Source organism: Ctenopharyngodon idella, chromosome 15, assembly GCF_019924925.1.
Source record: "Ctenopharyngodon idella isolate HZGC_01 chromosome 15, HZGC01, whole genome shotgun sequence".
Classification (NCBI taxonomy): Eukaryota; Metazoa; Chordata; class Actinopteri; order Cypriniformes; family Xenocyprididae; genus Ctenopharyngodon; species Ctenopharyngodon idella.
In genome coordinates this window covers 15,967,932-15,989,079 of record NC_067234.1, presented here as the reverse complement: position 1 = coordinate 15,989,079, position 21,148 = coordinate 15,967,932, and the positions used below count along the sequence as shown (strand labels likewise).

Below are 21,148 nucleotides of genomic sequence, written 5' to 3'. Positions count from 1 at the left end.
AAATAAATAAATTAGATAAATCAAAAGGGGCTTTTTAAATTAATTTATACGTGTCTAACAGGGAAATCAACTTGAGGGCTTTCTTGTTTTTAACCAATTTTAAAGATTTGCACAAGAGTTTAACCTCATTCATCCACTGGTTGAAGTTAGGTTTAGATTTAAACCATCTGCACTTATGAATGAAAAACTTTCCAAGACATAACAAAAAATTAAAAACAAAATCAAACTCTTTGTTTTCCAGACAAATACCAAACCTAATTATCTTTACAGTAAGGGGAGGGAGTTCAACCTCCCTAGACCGTAACCAGTTCTGCATATCTTTCCAAAAAGGTTGCACCATATCACAACAAAAGAACACATGCTCTAAATTTTTAAATATTTGTTTCACAAAAAACACAATTATTCACATCAAAATTAAATTTTCAATCTTAAAAATTCATTGGTAGGATAAATCTCATTTAAAATTTTGAAGTTCACCTCCTTAATTTTAAATAATAATTGATAATTTAATAATAAATGATCATTTTTCCTCATTTTTTTTAATTTCGGAGGTATCAAAATCCTTAAGCATGTAATCCCGTTTAATAGGGTTTGGATAATAAGCATGTAAAATTAATTTTCTAATGACAAAAATCACAACCTTCTAAGGAGAGCTGCCTCAATTCTGGGGAGACTTTGGAGTGCAAAATGTCTTCTTTAACCATCAATCTTACAACAATTGGAATAGCTCTAATCATTCTATTGTAAATATTAACAGAACACTGCAGTTGGAATTTCTCACAAAATTCTCTATGCAGTAACAGATTTCCATTATCATCTAAGAAATGGGCAAATCCCTTTGGATTTCCATTCCTCAAAATATATAGATTTTCTGCCAAACCTTATATATCTGTTATTCCAAACTGGACTGTTGTGAGGTGTGAAGTTATGTTTAAACAATAGTTTCCAATAGAGCAGCACTTGCTGATGAAAGGCTGAAAGTTTAACTGGTAACGAGGTACACTCAAAGTCACAACGTAAAAAAAAAAAAAAGTATATCCACTAAATCACTTGTGTCAGTCTTTTATGAGAATGACAGGCTGTCCATGCTTTTATGATGTACATGTTTGTTTGTTTTTAATTCTGGAATAATTTATAAAATGTATGCCATTATCTTTTCTACAAAAGAGAATCTTAAATGACAGGATCAGAACTGAATTCAAGCAATGCATTATTGTGCAATATTTATATAGTTGTGCGCCCTCTGGTGTTAGCAGAATGGAAATCATAAAGACACTCAAAAGTCAAAAGTTTTTTATTTGCCAGTTGTGCAACAGCGAACAACAGTGCTTTTTGACTGTGACATGGAAATTATCACCGGTATGCCAGTTTTGGTGGCCCATGACATTACAGGCATAATTAAGATTTCTTTTCTTTTTTTTTAATTGTTTTTTGATATACATTGCTATATTCTCTAGCAATAAACGCAACAAATTACTTAATAAAATATTTTTTGTTAGAATAAAATAGTTTATGGAATAAGTATTAAGATCTAACAAGTAAAATAATAAAATAAACATGTAAAGCGCATACTGTACATGTGCTGCAAAAGAGGGGGAAATAAGTTTAACGTTTACTTGAATATCATTGCTGACTATTAATATATTTTGAACAAACACTGTCCAAAAATATCGACACTCATTTCCATCCTATATATACACATGTAAATAAGCTTTTCCAGTTTCGGTTCAGCAGTGCACGTAAGCTCGTCCCCAAACTCAGACGCGCATTTTGATTGGCCGAGACAACTGCTCTTCCGTTGACGACACGGCGCTTATTGGCGGGATGTGTAAAACCAGCTTCATGCACGCGCAGAATAAACAGATCCCCTCAGAAGACTTGAGGGAATAAAAAACGTGAATCGGCGATGAAGACGACATTTCCAGGAATATCGAGAAGTCAAAAGTTACAAAAAAGCTTTTATTTGTGTCAGCACGTTCATTTACGGTAACTTCCAGTTCTGTTTCCTGTTTATTGTAGCTTGTTCGGATAGCGTAGTCAACATATGTATGATATAGTACAGCTACTTTACTAAGTCTCGATGACAAACTGTTACTTGATTACTACATAATATAAAAGTCAGAGACATTGATACTAGAGATGCTTGTTATATTTTTAATTTATTTTCTTTGTTTATCTGTAGGTCCAGTGACAACATTATTGTGCTTGGCTCAGATTTAATCCCTTCACACTCATGGCAGCATGTTTGAGAATTTCTTTCATCAAATTGACAAAGGTAGACACTTACAATAATTTGAATGCTAAGAAAGTATAATGAATTATTTTATTATATACATTATAATGATTATTACTATTGTTATTAAACCTATATATATATATAGTCATTGTTATTATTAAATTACTGAATCTGATTTATTGTGAATTAAGAGCTTGGACCCCTTAATCCAGACTGGTTTGAGGAGTTGACTGCAAAAGCTTCCAGAGATGAAGGACATCATGACAGTTCGAAAGCTGAGCGGGAGGAGGACACTGTCAAAGCACCAGAGACATCAGCCCTGGGCAGTCAGCTGTTTTCTACACCCAAAATATTTAAGCGACAACAGTTTCAGTCCCCTGATTCCATTCCTAATGAAGAGTCACCCTATGAAGGTATGATTATTGTAGCGTTATGTATGAAGTATGTGTAAAGGACATAGTCATGTACTTTACAATTGTTTTCCCTCCACCCAGTGACTAATGGAGACTCATCAGCTTTTCCCTGGACAGAATCGAGCCCTTGTTTGTTTGGCTCAGCCAAAGAATGGTAATTATGAGTTATATGAATTTCACGTGAAATATGAAAGCCAAGCAGAAGATTAATGTAAGTTTCTCTCCTTTCCTTTGTAGTCAAAGATTTGATAGATCCTGTGAAAAAACTAAAGAATGCATTGGTAAGAAAGTTTTAGATTATCTTTCCTCTTTTCTTAAAAATTTAAAAAATTAAGCTGTCCGAATATTAAATATTGTACTTTATTTGTTAACAATTTCCATATGTGACATCACAGGCCTTCTGGATACACCAAAAAGGTCTTTGGTAAGTCAACACAAAATCACACATCTGGTCTGCTTCTTAATTCATTTTATTGGTCATATTTTTTTGCTTGATTTTCCATGGCATGTGTGTTTACCCAAAGAAAAAAAATTGCCTTTCGTCAACATATTAAAACTTTAATTTTGGCTGATGTTACAATATTTCTTTTTTTTTTTTTTTACTCTCTCCTTCAACCATCCTATTGCAGTAACACGTCACAATACAGAAAAAAAATTGGTTGCGAACACAGTTTCACAAAAGGGGCAGCACTGACTAGTCGACTTTAATGCTCTGCATTAATGCTCTTTAAAGGGTTAGTTCACCCCAAAATGAAAATTCGGTCATTTATTACTCACCCTCATGTCGTTCCAAACCTGCAAGACTTTCGTTCATCTTCAGAACACAAATTAAGATATTTTTGATGAAATCTGAGAGATTTCTTTTCCTCCATAGACAGCCTACGCAATCATGGCCTATAGAGGGTGCAACAGAATCAGAAATCTTTAAAGTCCTCCATATCCAACAGTAAATGATAAATAAAAGCATACTCTGAGAGCGCTCCACAAGATATGTTTGATTATACCATCTGGATGCTCAACAGCTTATTGTATAGTGGTTCAACGGATCACAAAACCCACGGTTCGGATCACATTGCGGTTATTAAGTCACGGATCGGATCATTTTTCTGATCGGCACAAAAAAAAATAAATAAATTGGGGGGTGGGGGGTAACTTTGCATTTATTACTTAGCCCACTTTAACTACTCCAATACCACAGCAGAAACTACTAGCCTAACTAATACATTATTAAAGGCAAGTGAACAGACTGTAAAAAGAACAAATACTGTACACCAATTACAAGAATAGATAAATACAACATCATAAAGTTACAAATAAATATAAGGTCTAACTGTAGTATTTTTGTGTACAGAAATGTAATAATTAAATTTAAAACGACACTATTCAGTGTATAAATTTAATATAATCTTTGTTAAAGCTGTGTTTTGTTGTTTGATTTACATGACAGACAACAGCAGGTATTTATAGGCTGCTGTCACTTTAAGAGTAAAGGCCTTTGCACACTGAGTCCGAAAATTTCGTATGCGTTTTTTCGTATTCATGATCTTAAAAATTCGTCACGCACAGAGACCTTGCACACTGAGTCCGATGTGTATTAATTAATCCGTTGCGAAAAAATTCACAAAACAATACAAAATGGAGTCTTCAAGCAGTGAGAATGATTTAGTTGTCCTCTCTCTTCTTAAAAAGAGGAAATATTGGGTCCATCCAATCCCGAGATTGCGTAGAGAGCGCGAGAGAAAGAAGAGTTCCACCTCATCAAGGAGCTGCGTGATTATCCCGAGCGTTTCAAAGTTTACTTCAGGATGTCAGTGGCTCAGTTTGATGCTTTGCTACTGGCACAATCTGTCTTTATATTCTGTCTCTTTATATTTCACACTTTGTCATACAGTGCTACTGCTCTGTGCTGTAGACGACGTGGATCAACTTGTCAGATGGCATTCGGGATTTTGACGTTCGCTTGTACGGTGGCTCTGAATTGTCAAAACGTCTTTCAAAATGCATGCCACGGATGCGAAAAACGCAGAAAATCGAACCTGATCCGAATTTTTATATGACGGACGAAAGTTTCAGAGGCAGTGTGTAAACGTGATTGACACAACATGAGGTCGTATTTATTTTTTTAACGTGCGGAAATTTCGGACGCGAATTTCAGACTCAGTGTGCAAAGATCTTTAGACCCCATGCACGCACACATCCGAATTCTCACCTCGTTCACTTAAGACATAACTGAATGTGTTTACGGGAATACTTGCCGAGAGGGGTATTTTAACTGACATAATGCGTGTATGTGTCCATCCAAGTGCATTGAGGATGCGAAAGAGAAATCAATTTGGATTGTGTGTCACATCTCTGTGTATGTGCGCGCGAGCCTACCAAATTAAATCCTCTTTTGCCTCTTCTAGCGCTGGAATGGTTTTATATCTATTTAATGTGTAAATTAGCAAGACAAAACACATGCAAATGATAACCTTTCAATCTATTGCAGTTAAACTTGCAACTGATCCGCGAATCACATGCGTGCCGAACCGTGGGGCTTGGTCCGTACAGATCACAGATCAACGACGATCCGTTTAACCACTATTATTGTTCATGCAAGTTAATCGCCGTTATAAACTAATGCGCGCTGCATTGTAACGCACACACATACAGACAGAAGTGCGCACATCACGTGAAGATTGTGCACACAGAAACATTCAGTAGCGCAGAAATTTATTGTCAACACTGTTCTGTGATTTATCAGTCAAATAGCTTAGAAACTGAAAAGTTCTAGCATATATTTCTTAGTAAATAGAGCCCACAGCTTCACTAATGGTAGAAAGACACTGCCAGAGTTAATTCACACGCAATCGCTTTCATAATAATGCTTTCATATAAATGTAATCTTTACTGTGCCACTTTATCTGTATCTGATTTAGAAAGAGCAGAAATCTGTGAGAAATACAATGACCCAAAAGAACTGACAAAAATAAGCTGTTACTAATGCCATAGCTGTGCACAAGGCAACACATGTTCGAGTCTCAGCTCGAGGTTCAGGTTGTGTTTGATCTCTTTCAGCTGCGTTCGGCAAAACGGATATCTGAGAGCCTTGGGGCGCAAATCAACCCTGACTTATCTTGGACCAGCTCCTTTAACACACCATCATCTTTGACTCCGACCGTGATATTGCGTATGTATGAATATATAACTTGTCTCTTTATTAGCGAAGAATGTATGTTTTACAATGAAAAATACTAGATCATAATGTCGAATTTCTCAGCATTATCCCCAAACTGTTAAAGGATTAGTCCACTTTCAAATAAAATTTTCCTGATCATTTACTCACCCACATGTCATCCAAGATGTCCATGTCCTTCTTTCTTCAGTCGAAAAGAAATTAAGATTTTTGATGAAAACATTCCAGGATTATTCTCCTTATAGTGGACTTCAGTGGTCTCCAAACGGTTGAAGGTCAAAATTACAGTTTCAGTGCAGCTTCAAAGGGCTTTAAATGATACCAGACGAGGAATAAGGGTCTTATCTAGCGAAACGATCGGTCATTTTCAAAAAAATTTTAAAGGTATATGCTTTATAAACACAAATGATTGCCTTCCAAGTGCTTCCGCCAAAACCGCGCTTTCGTATTCTTCAAAATGCTTACGCTGTATGTCCTACGCCTTCCCTATTCTACTTACGGAAAAAATGGAACTGGTGCCGCGTTCGTTCCGTAAGTTGAATAGGGAAGGTGTAGGACATAAAGTGTAAGCCTTTTGAAGAATACGGAAAGCGGAAGCACTTCCAAGGCCATCATTTGTGTTTATAAAGCATATACATTTGTATTTTTTTAGAAAATGACAGATTGTTTCGCTAGATAAGACCCTTATTCCTCGTCTGGTATCGTTTAAAGCCCTTTGAAGCTGCACTGAAACTGTAATTTTGACCTTCTACCGTTTGGAGAACATTGAAGTCCACTATAAGGAGAACAATCCGGGAATGTTTTCATCAAAAACCTTCATTTCTTTTCGACTGAAGAAGGACATCTCGGATGACATGGGGGTGAGTAAATTATCAGGAAATTTTATTTGAAAGTGGACTAATCCTTTAATCCACAGCTGTGATAATAACTTTGAATTTATGCTTACTGTTGAATATATTTCACCTTTATCAGGCTTCAACAAGAAGAGGAGCTTGCACACATAATAGAAGGAGATTTCTCTAAAAAAAAACATAAATAATTTTTAGAGGCCAAATGCAAAGACAAAACATTTCGGTTCACATCGTCATCAGTGTCATGAAATCTTCTACTATTATGTGTGCGAGCTCCTTTTCTTGTTGAACTTTGATATGTTTTTTTTGAGCTTGCGCACCATAGTAATTTTTATCTACAAACTTTTTCAGTATTTGGCGCAGACGCTCTACGGCTTCTCGGCTGTTGTTGCTGTTTTTTGACCTTTATCACTTATATATTGATCAAGTAATGAGTGAAAAAAGTCATCAGTGCTTCAATTGTACTTTAAAAGAATGTACATTACATATTTTAAAGATTAAATTCAGTCTCACAATTTTTATGTGACAACCGGTGTTACAATTACCCCAGGTCAAATCTTGTGTGGTATGTTAGTGATATTGTCACTATATCATATTTGTGATTTGAAGAAATATCTTGCAATTACACCCTGGTCTCCTGATCAGCTATTCTTCTTTCCCTTTAGCAAAAATAGAGGATTGTGGTCCTTCATCAAGTGGCCTTAAAGACAAGGAAGCAATTGTAAGTGCAAATCTAAAATTCTGTACATAACTAAAGAATAATATGTAATGTTTTTCTACATGTCTGTCATTGAGTTTTTGTTTTTTATGGTTCCTTATATTCTGAGATTCTGCCTTTACCAACATAGAATTACCTGATGGCTGACGCCTTGTTCTCATTCTCTTATTCACACTAGTTTGTGCGGAAACTGTTCCCATCTCTCTCGAAAGTCTCTGCAATCACTGCAGATGATACAACATTGAAACAAGGTGGTGAGTGTGACACTATATTTGAAACTATACAAAACAAAAAAGTTTTTATGTGAAACGCGTACACATACCGGTAACTCCAGTTAGAATATGATTGGAATTATTTTATACTTTTCTCCTCAGTGATAGCCAAAAGTGAGACTATTCATGCTGACGACTTGGGAGAAAATCTTGTTTGCTCTCCAGATGCGTCTGTTGATACAAGTGGTCTGTGGAAGCAGAAGGTTCCCAGCGCTATAGAGGATGGGGATGTCCGGACCACGGTCCAGAATGTTCTTGATGGTGCTGAGGATGTATTATCAATGTTCTTCAGCAACAATACTTCAACTCTGCGGAGAATCAAAACCAAAGAGAGGATCAGAAGGAGAATAACCGATTCCTCAAAGGATGTCAAATCACTTGTTCTAACTTCAGAACCAGAAGAGATATTGAAGGCTGATGTAGAAAGCAAAAATAAAGATATCATTCAGTGGACCCCACTAAGTTTATCAGAATCTATTCTGAACGGAGGTTGTTTGGGGGCGTCTTTGATAAACAATAACAACACTGTAGCATCTAGTGAAACTAATGGTACTGTTTTCAACTGCATTGCAGAAAGTAGCCAGACTTTTTCACAGAGTCTAAGACTCAGATCTTATCCAGAAGAAACTGAGCATCAAAAGACTTTGTTAGACAAATCACCTGCTTTCATGCTCACTAGAAAGCCCAGGAAGTTTGTGTATCAAGTGCCAAGTTCTGATTTGTCAATGACTGGACACAAAGCAGCTCAACCAGTATGTTTGGACCAAACTGTCAAAGGTAAGACTGTTCTTGCATTGAATTCTCTTACAAATACTGTGTGTGTACATATTTTTGAACAGCTTTTTCACTTTGCATTTTACAGAAAAGTTCTCAGTGGAAAAGGTGCCAAGTGACCTTAATGAATCTAGATTCACAAGTGAATATGCTATCAATAATCAGACACAGCCACAAGCCGTTGAACCGCTATCTACAGATGATTTTGACCACGGATTGGATATGACCCAGCTTTCCAAAGCATTTGCAGAGGATTTCACACAAGAAATAAGGCCAAGAGGGCTGCTTGATGTGCCTGTAAAGAATGACCAAAATGGCCAAGTGCAACCTAAAGCTGAGCTTGAGGAGAACAAATTTGGTAATCACAATGACATCTCTAATTTAGCAGACATATCTGTCAACTCCCCAAACAAGTCAACTGTCATGCTCACAACTTTTGATATCAGTCATGACAGTGGTTGCCCCACCACACTTTCAGATTTGGATGGTACAACAGCCTCGTGTGCAGACATCAAGGAGTTTTGTCCTACTTTTAAAACCTCAAACAATAAGGCCATTTCCATCCCAAGTGAGGCTATAATGAGGGCCAAAGCATCATTGGCTGAAGTTGCAGGGGATGGTTTGAGCATCACTTTAAATCAAACAACTCCAAAACATTATCAAACAATTGAAACATTGTGCAAATCAGTTTCAGGAAGCACTAATGCAACCAGATCTCCTGTAGGACACTTCATCTTCCCTAACCATGCATCAATAACGTGTGTTAGTGATGCGCCAAAGAGTGACAGTCCAAAGAGCTTTAAAATAAATATTTCAAGTTACTCTTCACCGCAGTCAAATGAATCTGATTATAAAACTGGTTCAAAGAGGAATATTACAGCTTCAGATGTTGGCCTTCAAACAGAGACTCTATTGAAAGAGAAATTGAGGAGAGATTCATCAAAGTGCATTCATCAAAAACTGGATTTCAAAAGAATTGCTGAAAGACAGACTGTGTTCGACATTAACAGCACACACAAACCCACCGCACTGGACTCCGGTCGTGATGATGTTGAAAAGAACGGCACTTTGACAGCATCTCAAAAGGCTGATGTTACAGAATTGTGCAATCTTTTGGAGGAAGCAAATAGTCAACATGAATTTACCCAGTTCAAACCGACAAATCTTGGCTCAGACAACAACACTACAGAGAGAGACTGTGATGCTGATATAGTCAATGACATCGACTTTGATGATAGTTTTAACTGTGATTTTGTGAAAGGAAAGCATCCAGTCAAGACAGATGCTTCTTCAGTAAACAGTTCTGATCATATTCAAATTGTAGATGCTGCCAAACTATGCACCATGTCAAAGGAAACACGGAATGGTATTGCACCACTGTCAGTGACTGAAGACAATTCTTTAGTTGATGAAATGAAGAATGTGCTGTCTAATAATACTCAGTTTCGCTCTCTTGGTTTTAAAACCGCTGAAGGGAAACCTATAAGCATCTCAGAAAAGAGTTTAAACAAAGCAAGGCACTTTTTTGAAGATGATCAAGAAGTCAAGGTGGATGTTGGAGAAATAAAATCAGAGCTTTCAGACAGTACTTCTGACAGTATAAGCACAGAAAGTAAAACCCGCAATGTAAAAGATTTCAGCTGTGTATATGGAAATGCAGCTTGTAAAGAGATAAATAAGCAAGTGGCAGGAATGGAGCAGAACTGTTTAGGTGAAAAAACAAAAGCTGTTTCTTGGAGTGAAACCTCTATAAAAATAAATCAGCCAGACCCAGTGGTGGTAAATCAAATACCTGATGGTCCGGATATTCCTTCCTCCGACAGTGAGAATGTCTTCCAAGAACTGAAATCTAGCAATGATGCAAAAGAAGTTTGTGCAAAGATTTTTCCCTCAGAAACTTCTGTGCCTCAGTCAGGTCAAGGCTATGGTTTTCAGACCGCCAGTGGGAAAGGAGTTTCCGTTTCAGCCAGCGCCCTTAAGAAGGCTACGGACATGTTCAAAGACTGTGATTCAAATATTGACAGCCGGGCATCTGCAAATATGGTGGGAAAGAATGAAAAAATAGTTGAAATCATCGAACAAACAAATGCATCTGTTTCAAATTGTAAAAGTGTTACATTTTCAGATGTGGTGGAGGCCAAAACTGTTTTCAGGGACACTGATTTGGTTAATGACTTCTCATTGCAGTCCTCTTTGGACCAGAAACCCCCTCAGGAAAACGTATGTGAGCAAAAAGGCTTCTCTAAGTATTTCTCTGAGTTGCTTCCTCTTAATGGCAACTGTGGTTTCAGTACAGCCAGTGGTAAGAAAGTATCCATCTCAGCTAGAGCACTACAGAGAGCTAAGGATGCATTTTCTGAGTCAATTGATGGTTTCTCATGTGCTAATGATTCTCAAAAGACAAAGCAGGTTGTTGATAACCAAACAGACTCAAATTCCTCTGGAGAACACAAAGGACTCTGTACAACAGGTGGGAAGAAGGTGGCTGTCTCTGCTACTGAGCTGCAAAGGGCAAAGTATCTCTTCAGAGATTGTGAAGAGGAGAGTTTATCATTCAATGATCTTCAGCACCAAAACTCTAAAGGTTTCAGCGATGTCTCTGAAAAGACATTTGCAGGTTGCAGTAACATCCCTTTCAGCCATGAGCCTGAAACTGGGAATTCTTCAGGAAAAAATGTAGGATTCTCTACAGCAGGTGGAAAGAAGGTGGCCATCTCTGCCACTGCACTTCAGAGGGCCAAGAGTCTCTTTAACGATTGTGAAGAGGAGAATTTAGCTTCTGGGGGTCTTCAGCACCAAGGCTGTAAAGGTTTCAGCACTGCCAGTGGCAAAGATGTTACTGTCTCTGAAAATGCACTGAGTGAGGTTAGAGCGGCTAATGCAGGTTGTGATGATGCCTCCTTCAGTCATAAGCCTACAAATTCTTCTGGAAACAATGTAGGTTTCTCTACAGCAGGTGGGAAGAAGGTGGCCATCTCTGCTACTGCACTTCAGAGGGCCAAGAGTCTCTTTAACGATTGTGAGGAGGAAAACGTCGCATCTGAGGAACTTGTATCGGACAAAGTCCCACCTCAGACTAAGAGTTCTCATAGAAAAAGTGAGGACATTGTGGATGGAAACCTAAAGTTTGAACAATTAAACAAGAAAAACTGTGGTTTCAGCACTGCTAGTGGTAAAGGTGTGGCTGTATCAAAAGTTGCCCTTGAGGAAGCTTCTAAATTATTCAAAGACTGTGATGCCCAGGTTACTGCTACTGATAACCAACTGCCAACAAGTGATTTCTCAAAACGCTGTACTCAACATAAAGAGAAACGAACCAAAATTACTATACATCCTTTGCCATCTAAAGTAACTCGGAATGTACCTGCACAACTACACTTGCAATCTTTGGATTTTAACAGTTGCACAGACACCCAGCAGAAGTACTTTGAGCAGGAAGCGATGGCTTGCACTGAAGCTTTACTGGCAGATGATGACCTGAATGAATCGGCCAAGTTGGTGACGTCAGAGGGCACTGATTACAAAAAAAGTCCATCTATTCATAATCTACAGACTCAGGGGTCTTTTGACCAGAACAGGAGGAGGAAACGTCAGTTTGATTACAGCAGTGTAGCAGGTGTGGCTCTGTGTTTCATTTTGTAAATGTATGAATAAATACATTTTATATTTTAGCGTCTCATTATGTTACACATTTTCTGTTTAGATTCAGGACAGCCTCCTTTTAAAAGACAACTTCTCTCTGAATTTGACCAGACTTTAGATGCAAAATCCTCTGGCCTCACACCACTAAAAAGCTGTCCAAACGGTTCGTGTTCTTTCTTTCTTTACTTCTGTTTATTTTATGATGAAATGCTATCTAACTTATATATCTTATTCATGAATTGCAGGAACTCTAAAAGACAGGCGTGTCTTCAGATATAATGTCCACCTCAAGCCGAATATCACTGCTCCCTGATTGGTAGGTTGTATGTTTTACTGGTTTTAACAGTTAAGAATTTAGCATTTAATATCACAACACATCTTTAATTCTTACAAATTCTCTTATGCAGGCATCAAGTGGGCGAAAAGTCAAATGACCTTGAACAACATTGTTCTACTGTGTCTGTCCAAAACAGACGCAACTCAGACGCCAAGGGAGGGGTGTTTGTGCCCCCTTTTCAGAAGGTTTTGATGACTGGTACATCAAACTGTCAAAATGTCTCTAAAGTGTCCAGTAGTTTTATCCCACCTTTCAAGAAGGAAAACAAAGAAAAAAATGATCATTGCAACCAAATGGACCAAAAGATGACAACTTCTACATCACGTAGTGACAGTGTTGCACAATATTGTGATGAGAAGAACCTACAGGAGGGTTTTAAGCCTAAATCAACCACTTCAGTGGAAAGCGTAGTGAAAATGATGAACTCTGAAGAGAAAGGTAGCCATTTACTGTCTTCTAATTTTATCTTTTTAATATTAATCTTGGGGTTATATTAAATGGTCCACAACAGATATACAGATAAAAATTAATAATTTCATGAATACAGCAATTTTTTTTGTGATGTTAATAGACACTGAGACATGGCAGGAGACCTTAAACCTAGCCAGGGATGTGCAAGACATGAGGCTGCGAAAGAAGAAGAGGCAGACTATTCGTCCTCTACCTGGCAGCCTTTACCTTGCTAAGACTTCTGGTGTCCCCAGAATCGGTCTGAGAGATGCGGTTGGATGCAAATGTCCTGGTCAATACACACAGGAGGAGGTACATTTTTGATATCTTTTTGCTGATTATTTTTACTGTTTTTATGGCACTGAAAAACTATACTTTATGTACCATTCTTTCTCCATCTCAGCTGTATCAGCATGGTGTGCATCGGAAAGTCTCAAAAATAACCAGTGAAAACGCTGAATCATTCAGATTTGACTGTAATGACTTCTTCAAACGTGAGCTTCTCATCGAGTCTGGTGCTCTCCAGCTGGCAGATGGAGGCTTGTTGGTTCCAGACAGTAACGGTACTGTGGGCAAAGACGAATTTTATAGGTAAACATATTACATGCCGATGCATATGGTGCATTTAACACTATCAATACAAATAATACCTTGTGGTCTTATAACAGCACAATGAGATCTACATACTAAAAGGCACTGCTATCTTGCACAACAACATTGTTCATTGATTTTTTTTTTTTTTTTTTTGGCAGTGCATTATGTGACACCCCTGGTGTTGATCCCAAACTGATCAGTGATGCTTGGGTGTTCAACCACTACCGATGGATTGTATGGAAACGGGCCTCCATGGAAAGAACCTTTCCAGTTTTGATGGGTAGCCTGTGTTTGACTCCAGAGCAAGTACTTCTGCAGCTTAAATATAGGTATTGAATCTTAGTAAAACTCATATTTTTTTAACCCAAAAATGAAACAGCTGTAACTATTAAATATTTGCTCTTAGATATGATGTGGAGGTGGATCACAGTCGGAGATCCGCTCTTAGGAGGATCATGGAAAGGGACGACACTCCAGCTAAGACATTAGTGCTTTGTGTATGCGGTGTTGCTAAAACTTGCCAAAATCCAGAGAAGCCAGTCGAAGATGAAAAAACTCCCAATGCAAAGATGGAGTCCTGTGTGATCTGGCTCACAGACGGCTGGTACTCCATCAAGGGCCTGTTGGACCCTCCGCTCTCTGCCATGCTGAACAAGGGTCGTCTCCGAATCGGTGATAAGATTGTTACTAGTGGAGCAGAGTTGGTTGGTTCCCAAGAAGCCTGTTCTCCCCTGGAAGCTCCTGTATCTCTGATGCTAAAGGTAAAGTTGGAGTTCAACAAAGATGATCCATGTGATCTAAATCCTGCCAGACTTTGTTTGATTTGCCATTTTTGAATTTCAGATTTCAGCCAACAGCACAAGACGAGCTCGATGGGACACTAAGTTGGGGTACTATCGTGACCCTCGGCCTATCAGGCTCCCGCTATCCTCATTGTACACTGCTGGAGGTGTTGTGAGCTGTGTGAACATTGTGGTGTTGAGAAGTTACCCCACTCAGGTCTGTTCCACCTCAACAGTGCATAATTTTGCTTTTGTACCAAATAATTGACTGACTTTCTCATCAAACAGTGGATGGAGAAGAAGCCCAACGGTGTCTTTATATTTCGCAACGATCGTGCCGAAGATCGAGAGGCCAGAAAACACAGCACCTCAAAGCACAAATCCATGGATCTCCTTATTTCTAAAATACAGACCCAGTTCGAAAAAGAAATGGAAGGTAGGGTTTCATTATTTTTACTTTCATTTTTAGACATTAAACTTTATCAGAGGTTTGTATGTAAGGGCTTTTTCCCTCCATGTACAAGGTAAAACGAAAAATCGATGCCAAAGGAGGACATTTAGTCGACATGAGATTGAAGCTCTGCAGGATGGGGAAGAGTTGTATGAGGCAATGGAACGGGATCCTGCTGTTGAGGTGAAGTTTATTTAATTATTATACCTATGCATATTTTTTTTTGCCATTGGGAAGTAAAGAAATGACAAATAAATTGGCATTGTGTCAAACTATGTACCAACATGGATCCTTTTAATAAAAGATTATTTATTTAACTCGCTATTTGAGTAGACCCATCTAAGTGAGAGGCAGATGGAGGCGGTGAGTAAGTACAGACGCTGTCTCGGGGAAAGGAGCCAGGCGGAGCTGCAGGAGCGTGTGCAGAAGGCTGTAATGGAAGCCCAGGAGGCTGAGGGTGGGTGTCCTAATCGAGATGTCACTCCTGTTTGGAAGCTCAGCATTACTGACGCCAATGACCTGCAGAACGACCGTGGTGAGCCAAATGGATATCATCTTTACTCTTTGGTTAGATGTTGTAGGAGCCAATTTAACCTTAGTTTTTTCTTAGTTTACACGCTGAATATCTGGCGCCCGTCGCGGGACTTGTATGGCTTGCTAAGGGAGGGCCACAGATACAGGGCGTATCACCTTGCCACATCTGAGGGGAAGAAACGCTCTGGCATTGCTCACATCCAACTCACTGCCACCAAGAAAACACTCTTTCGGGATATTGAGGTAAACTAATGTTAAACAACTTTGTTCCCACCACAGGCTGATTATGTTCCTCTTTTCATTGCAAGCATATGAAGTGGTCTTACATAAAATTTGTTTGAGCCAGGTATCTCCAGAATGGTTGCATCAGCATTTCCGTGCTCGAGAGTGCGTACGCTTCAGAGAACTTCAAAACCCTCAATTCAGCTCTCCTTGTGGGGAGGTGGATATTGTGGGATATATTGTCTCCATAGTGGGCAAACAAGGTTAGTTGCATTAATTTATCATAAAACGTTTCCTTAATCTTTATTATTTTCTGACACATTTTGACTGTTTAAATGTCTTCTCAGGAAATTGCCCGGTACTGCATCTTGTGGATGAGAACTTTGATCTGGTCTCTGTGAGAACCTACAGTAGTCTGGAGCAGTTGGCTGTAGAAGAGCTGGTAAAGCCTCGAACACTGATTGCTCTTAGTAATCTTCAGGGTGAGACCGCTCTCTGGGCCTGTGCCAAGCCTTTATGCAGGAGAACAAGCACTATTCTCCGTAAACCCAAAGGAATCCCATCTGCAAGAAACTATGGCCCATCTGAAGACTTTTGTTCAGGTGAATGACTCAACTTTAAAACTTTTGTATTTAATTACATGCAAAATCAAAGAGTGATTCCTCATGCCTTTCATTGTTGCTGATTAGACTTTGGTTTTTTACACAGACTTGTGAGCAGTTTTTCAGCATTGCGGAGGAGAAAGTCTCAGATGTGGTTCCTTCAGGTGTCTTGGGTTGTTTTCAGTCTCCAAGAACACCTGGTGTGCAGTCTAATCCAAAAATGAATGGCATGGTTAGTATGAGTTTTTTTTTTTTTTTGGTTTTATTAGTGGTGCTTGTTAAAGCAAGCATCGCTATAATTATTAGCTTGTTCCACACCGTTTGTTCTATGGACATGAAAGCACCTAGATCTTCAGATGTAGTTGTAACTGTTACTGTGTCAATTACTAATAGTATACAGATGTTTATTATTAAGTTTATTAATTTAAATGAATTATATATTTTTTTATATTATTAATAATTATTATTATCATTAACAATAAGTTATTGTTGTTATTATTATTAGTTTTTAACATTTAATACATTATATTAATACACACTGCAGTTCAAAAGTTTGAGGCCAGATTTTTTTAAAAAGAAAAGAAAAAAAAGAAATGAATACTTTTATTCAGAAAGGATGCATTAAATTGATCAAAATTGACAGTCAAGACATTTTATAGTTACAAAAGGTTTCTTGTGAACTTTCTATTCATCAAAGAATCCTGAAAAACAAAATGTATAACGGTTTTCACAAAAACAAAATGTTTTCAACATAATAATAATATATTTCTTGAGCAGACAATCAACATATTAGAATGATTTCTGAAGGATCATGTGACTGAAGACTGGAGTAATGATGCTGAATTCAGCTTTACTATGACAGGAATAAACAGTGGTGGATGAAGTACACAAATAAAGTACTTGAGTAAAAGTCCAGATACATATATTAAAATATTACTCAAGTGAAAGTATTTATTTGTCCTTTTCAATTTTACTTGAGTGAAAGTACAAAAGTACTTGATTTTTAATGTACTTAAGTAAAAAAGTACTGACTGATTGAATGTTTATTTTGTAATTTTATATATGCCACTTATATAATTTTATTTTATTTTATATATTTTATATAATCCTATTGCTCAAAATAATTATGGATGATTATGAATTGTCAAATAGCCAGCGCTAGTCAGTATGGATGGAAGATTAGTGGATGCAGATACATAATATGTAATGTGTGTTGACAAACAATATAAAAACAGACGAAACGTATAGGGCTAAATGCATAACATTTTAAAATTGTTACATCAGCGGGGAAGATGAACGTGCATCTCTTATTTTAATTTGTGTTAGATTTGCAAGATTCTGGATAAAATGAGAATCAAGATTTTTTGTTTGTTTGTTTCAAATAGAAATCATGATTCTCCCATGAAACAAAATAGCATATAATTACTCAAGGACAAAATATTAATTGCTGCAGTCTATTTAAAAATATTTAATTTAATATAGTTATTTAAAAAATGGGTTTGAAAGAATGATTCAATGACTCACTCACAACTACTTCACTTGTTTCATTACTGGATGAATCAATGAATGAATGGATGAATTTTGAACAAATCTTTTGAATGAATCATTCAATGTCAAATACATTTTAAGTCACTTGTCACCTCCTAGTGGCGTAACGATGTAATCGATGCCACCGTTATTTGAAGCACCAAGTTAGTTTTAAAATATGATTTGATCTGTTTGAATCGAGATCGCGATCTGTAGACACATTGATGTGGACGTGTCTGCATTAAAGCATTTCAGTGGGCTTAAACAGATCGCCCTTTACAGCAGATTTAGTTAAAAAACAACTGACCTAAATATGATTTTCAGTTACAATAATTAATCCTAAAATTCAACATTAGTAGGCTAACTTACTTTTCACCATTAGTGGCGTGTGCACTCGGATGATCCCCAGGTTTTTTTTTTATCTAATTTTCAGTCAGCCTTATAAATTCATTCACTGGAGAGTCGTTCTGAACGGATCATTGAATCAATGATTTGTTGACTCAAGAACAGCTGCAATACGATCAGTCCAATTCGCGGATGAACTGTTGATGTGATTTGTGAACGATTTAACAGGATGATTGAAAAGAATCAGTTCATGCACAAATCTGACACCGCTTTTGTGTCTCTGAGCATGTGACGATTTCTTCATTTTAAAATAAGGAGTAACGATATGTTTTATGAAATGTAGTGGAGTAAAATGTACGATCTTATGCTTTGGAATGTAGTAAAGTAAAAGTAAAAGTTGCTCAAAATAAAAATACTCAAGTAAAGTACAGATACTTGAAAAATGTACTTAAGTACACCACCACTGGCAATAAATTACATTTTAAAATAGAAAAGAAAAAAGTATAAAATAGAAAATGGGAAAGTTATTTTAAATTGAAATAATACTACAGTATTACCATTTTAACTGTATTTTGATTACATAAATTCAGCCTTGGTGAGCATAATAGACTTCAATTCAAAGACATTTAAAAAAATCATACCAACCTGATGTTTTTTTTTTGTTTTTATAAATGTTCCCAGGTAACCCCACAGCAGAAAAGCAGCAGTTTCTCGCCTTTCACTCCATTGAATAGAACAACACCTGTATCTGCGAATAACAGCGAGGGAAAAGACCCCAAAAACTTGAAAAGAAGACGAGGTTTGGACTACCTATCACGTATTCCGTCCCCTCCACCCCTCACCCCTCTGAAAACCAGAGCTTCTCCCTGTGTCAACAAGACTTTTAATCCCCCACGGAGATCTGTGACTCCCAAACCTCCACAGAACGAGTCACCTGGAGCCTCACGTCCCCCACCAGCAGAGGAGACGTGGGTGCGTGATGAAGAGCTGGTGATGATTGACACCCAGGCATTACTGGATGGGCTGATGGGAAAAGTGTGACTCTTCTGATGAAACACTAAGTGAGTTAAGACACAACAACGAATCCAACATTCAAGGCATTGAGAACTATGGGTAATGCAAGTACTGTTCTTACTGTGTTGGCAGAGAAAGCAAGGTTTACTGTGGTTCTCTGACAGTAAATGATATGCACCTTTTTACAACTGCTGCAATCATTTTTAAAATTCTTTCTTGTACTTGATTGTACTACTGAAGTACTGAAGTTAGTCATGTTTAGTGGCATATGTATATGTAAAAATGGTTTATATATTTTAATTTTTATTAAAAGATGGAAAGTAATTTCGTGCAAAGGCGACATTCATGACATTTGCCAAGACATGCACTATGTGCAATTAAAACCCCTGATAATACTGAAAGTATTTCACTTTTGAGCTTAACATGCACTGTTTTTTTCTCCTGACATCAACAATGCACAGCTTACTAAAAGAGAGGTGTGTTATTTTTGTGTTTGTGTGCTTTTATAATGATTCATACTTATTTTTTTGTCCTGAATAACTGTAAAACAAAACCAAAACTCTTAGACGTTCAAGCCTAAGACTAGTAAGCAACCACCTAGAATGCCCTAGCATCATGGTGACAAATTCTGCATAGGCAGCTGTTTAATTTTTCTTTAGAAAATGTAAATATTGTACTTAAAATTGAGAGTTGTGTAGAAATGTCTTCCATTAATGAACAGCAGGTGGAGCTTTAACACTTACCCTTGACTAGCCGCAAACTCTGTTTTGAAGATTTTGAAGTTCTATCTGCCAATTTCTTATTAAATCTGAAGAAATGAGAATGGAACAAGTAATATGAATATATTTCTTAATAACCACCAAAAAATTGGCAGCGTAGATAGCGGTGGGTATGACAAACACAAGTCTGACTTACTTTTTTTCATCGTGCTGGCAAACTCGCTTGCAGGCTTATTTAACAGACCGCAAAGGCAGACAAAAGGATTTCTATTCCAAACAGAACAGTGTCAGATTAAACGATCTCTGATCATAATATTACAATTCCAGGCATTTACTCTAGAGAAAATGTAGAATGTGGCCACTGACTGGCTCTTCAAATCAGTTTAAGGATTTTCGAAATTTAGAAACAACCCCATAATCTATTCACTCGTCGAAGAATGCTTCAGAAAACCACAGACATGCCAGATTTGCAGTTCGCTGCCATCAGTGGCTTTCCTCCACAGTGTTCAGTTTTACATCTATCATCTCGTCACTGGGAATGTGCTGACTCAGCACACATCCAGCTCTATTTTAAGATCTTTGGCCCACAATGATAAAGATAGCTGACACTCCTGTTGTGTAGCAAAGAGACACTGAAGATGATATCTGTTAGTGGTTGACAGAGAATAGAAATATCGTGGCCAAAAATGTTTCCATGAGCCTAGATCTGAAAATACTTGTGGTAGAATGAAGTCTGAAGACTAGTGGAAAACAGGCCATTTATTTGATCAAAATACAGTAAAAACAGTAATAGTGCTTTTGAAAATAAGGACATTTATATATATTAAAATGTAATTTATTCCTGTGATTCAAAGCTGAATTTTCAGCATCATTACTCCAGTCTTCAGTGTCACATGATCCTTCAGAAATCATTATGATATGCTGATTTGCTGCTCAATAATCAATTGACCCTTCGCAAAGACCCGCCCCCCCTTAGTTACCATTGCTTTGTCTGACAAGCCATTTCTGTCACGCCACACAGAGTGAAAAATACATCGCGGAGCAAAGAGTACAACTCGTCGACAGACAAGACAGAGCAGGATACTTATGATATTAAACAAAGCCCCAGCTTTCAAATTGTGTAATTTTTTAAGAAATTTGAACAATAAAAACCGTTTTGTGGCTCTTTTAATGTGTCGTGACAGATTGATGAAGCGGTTCATGAACCGATCATCTCTTCCTACTAGTTCATTTATAGCATCAGAAAAAACATGAATAATTATGAGAAGGAATGTTGTTTCAAACGCAGAAAGATGTCAGTACACACCATTTTTTTCAAGTTCAAGTCCACCGAGGTTAATCTTCTAACTCCTGAGTCCTGACTGCTTTGTTGGACAAAATGGCAGATTCAGCATTATGATTGGTTAGATCGCTTGTCAATCAAACTCCCGGCGAAGGGTCAATTATTAACACTTTTTTTTTTAAATAGAAATCTTTTTTTTTAACATAAA

The 21,148-nt window shown here is 37.5% G+C and overlaps 1 protein-coding gene across 1 annotated transcript; it reads left to right on the top strand.

The window, feature by feature from the left end:
• The first annotated feature begins 1,745 nt into the window (after positions 1-1,745).
• On the top strand, positions 1,746-19,263 carry brca2 (BRCA2 DNA repair associated). The gene is given in 28 exon segments (XM_051863097.1): positions 1,746-1,986; positions 2,183-2,275; positions 2,428-2,649; positions 2,731-2,803; positions 2,887-2,930; positions 3,045-3,073; positions 5,707-5,818; positions 7,341-7,396; positions 7,572-7,647; positions 7,768-8,442; positions 8,528-12,055; positions 12,143-12,244; positions 12,327-12,404; positions 12,497-12,856; positions 12,990-13,180; positions 13,272-13,459; positions 13,621-13,791; positions 13,869-14,223; positions 14,306-14,461; positions 14,533-14,680; positions 14,769-14,878; positions 15,029-15,230; positions 15,306-15,472; positions 15,576-15,714; positions 15,799-15,932; positions 15,934-16,053; positions 16,160-16,285; positions 18,607-19,263. Coding segments are annotated over 27 exon segments (7,956 nt in total). The 5' UTR covers positions 1,746-1,986; positions 2,183-2,241; the 3' UTR covers positions 18,967-19,263.
• The last annotated feature ends 1,885 nt before the right edge of the window (positions 19,264-21,148 follow it).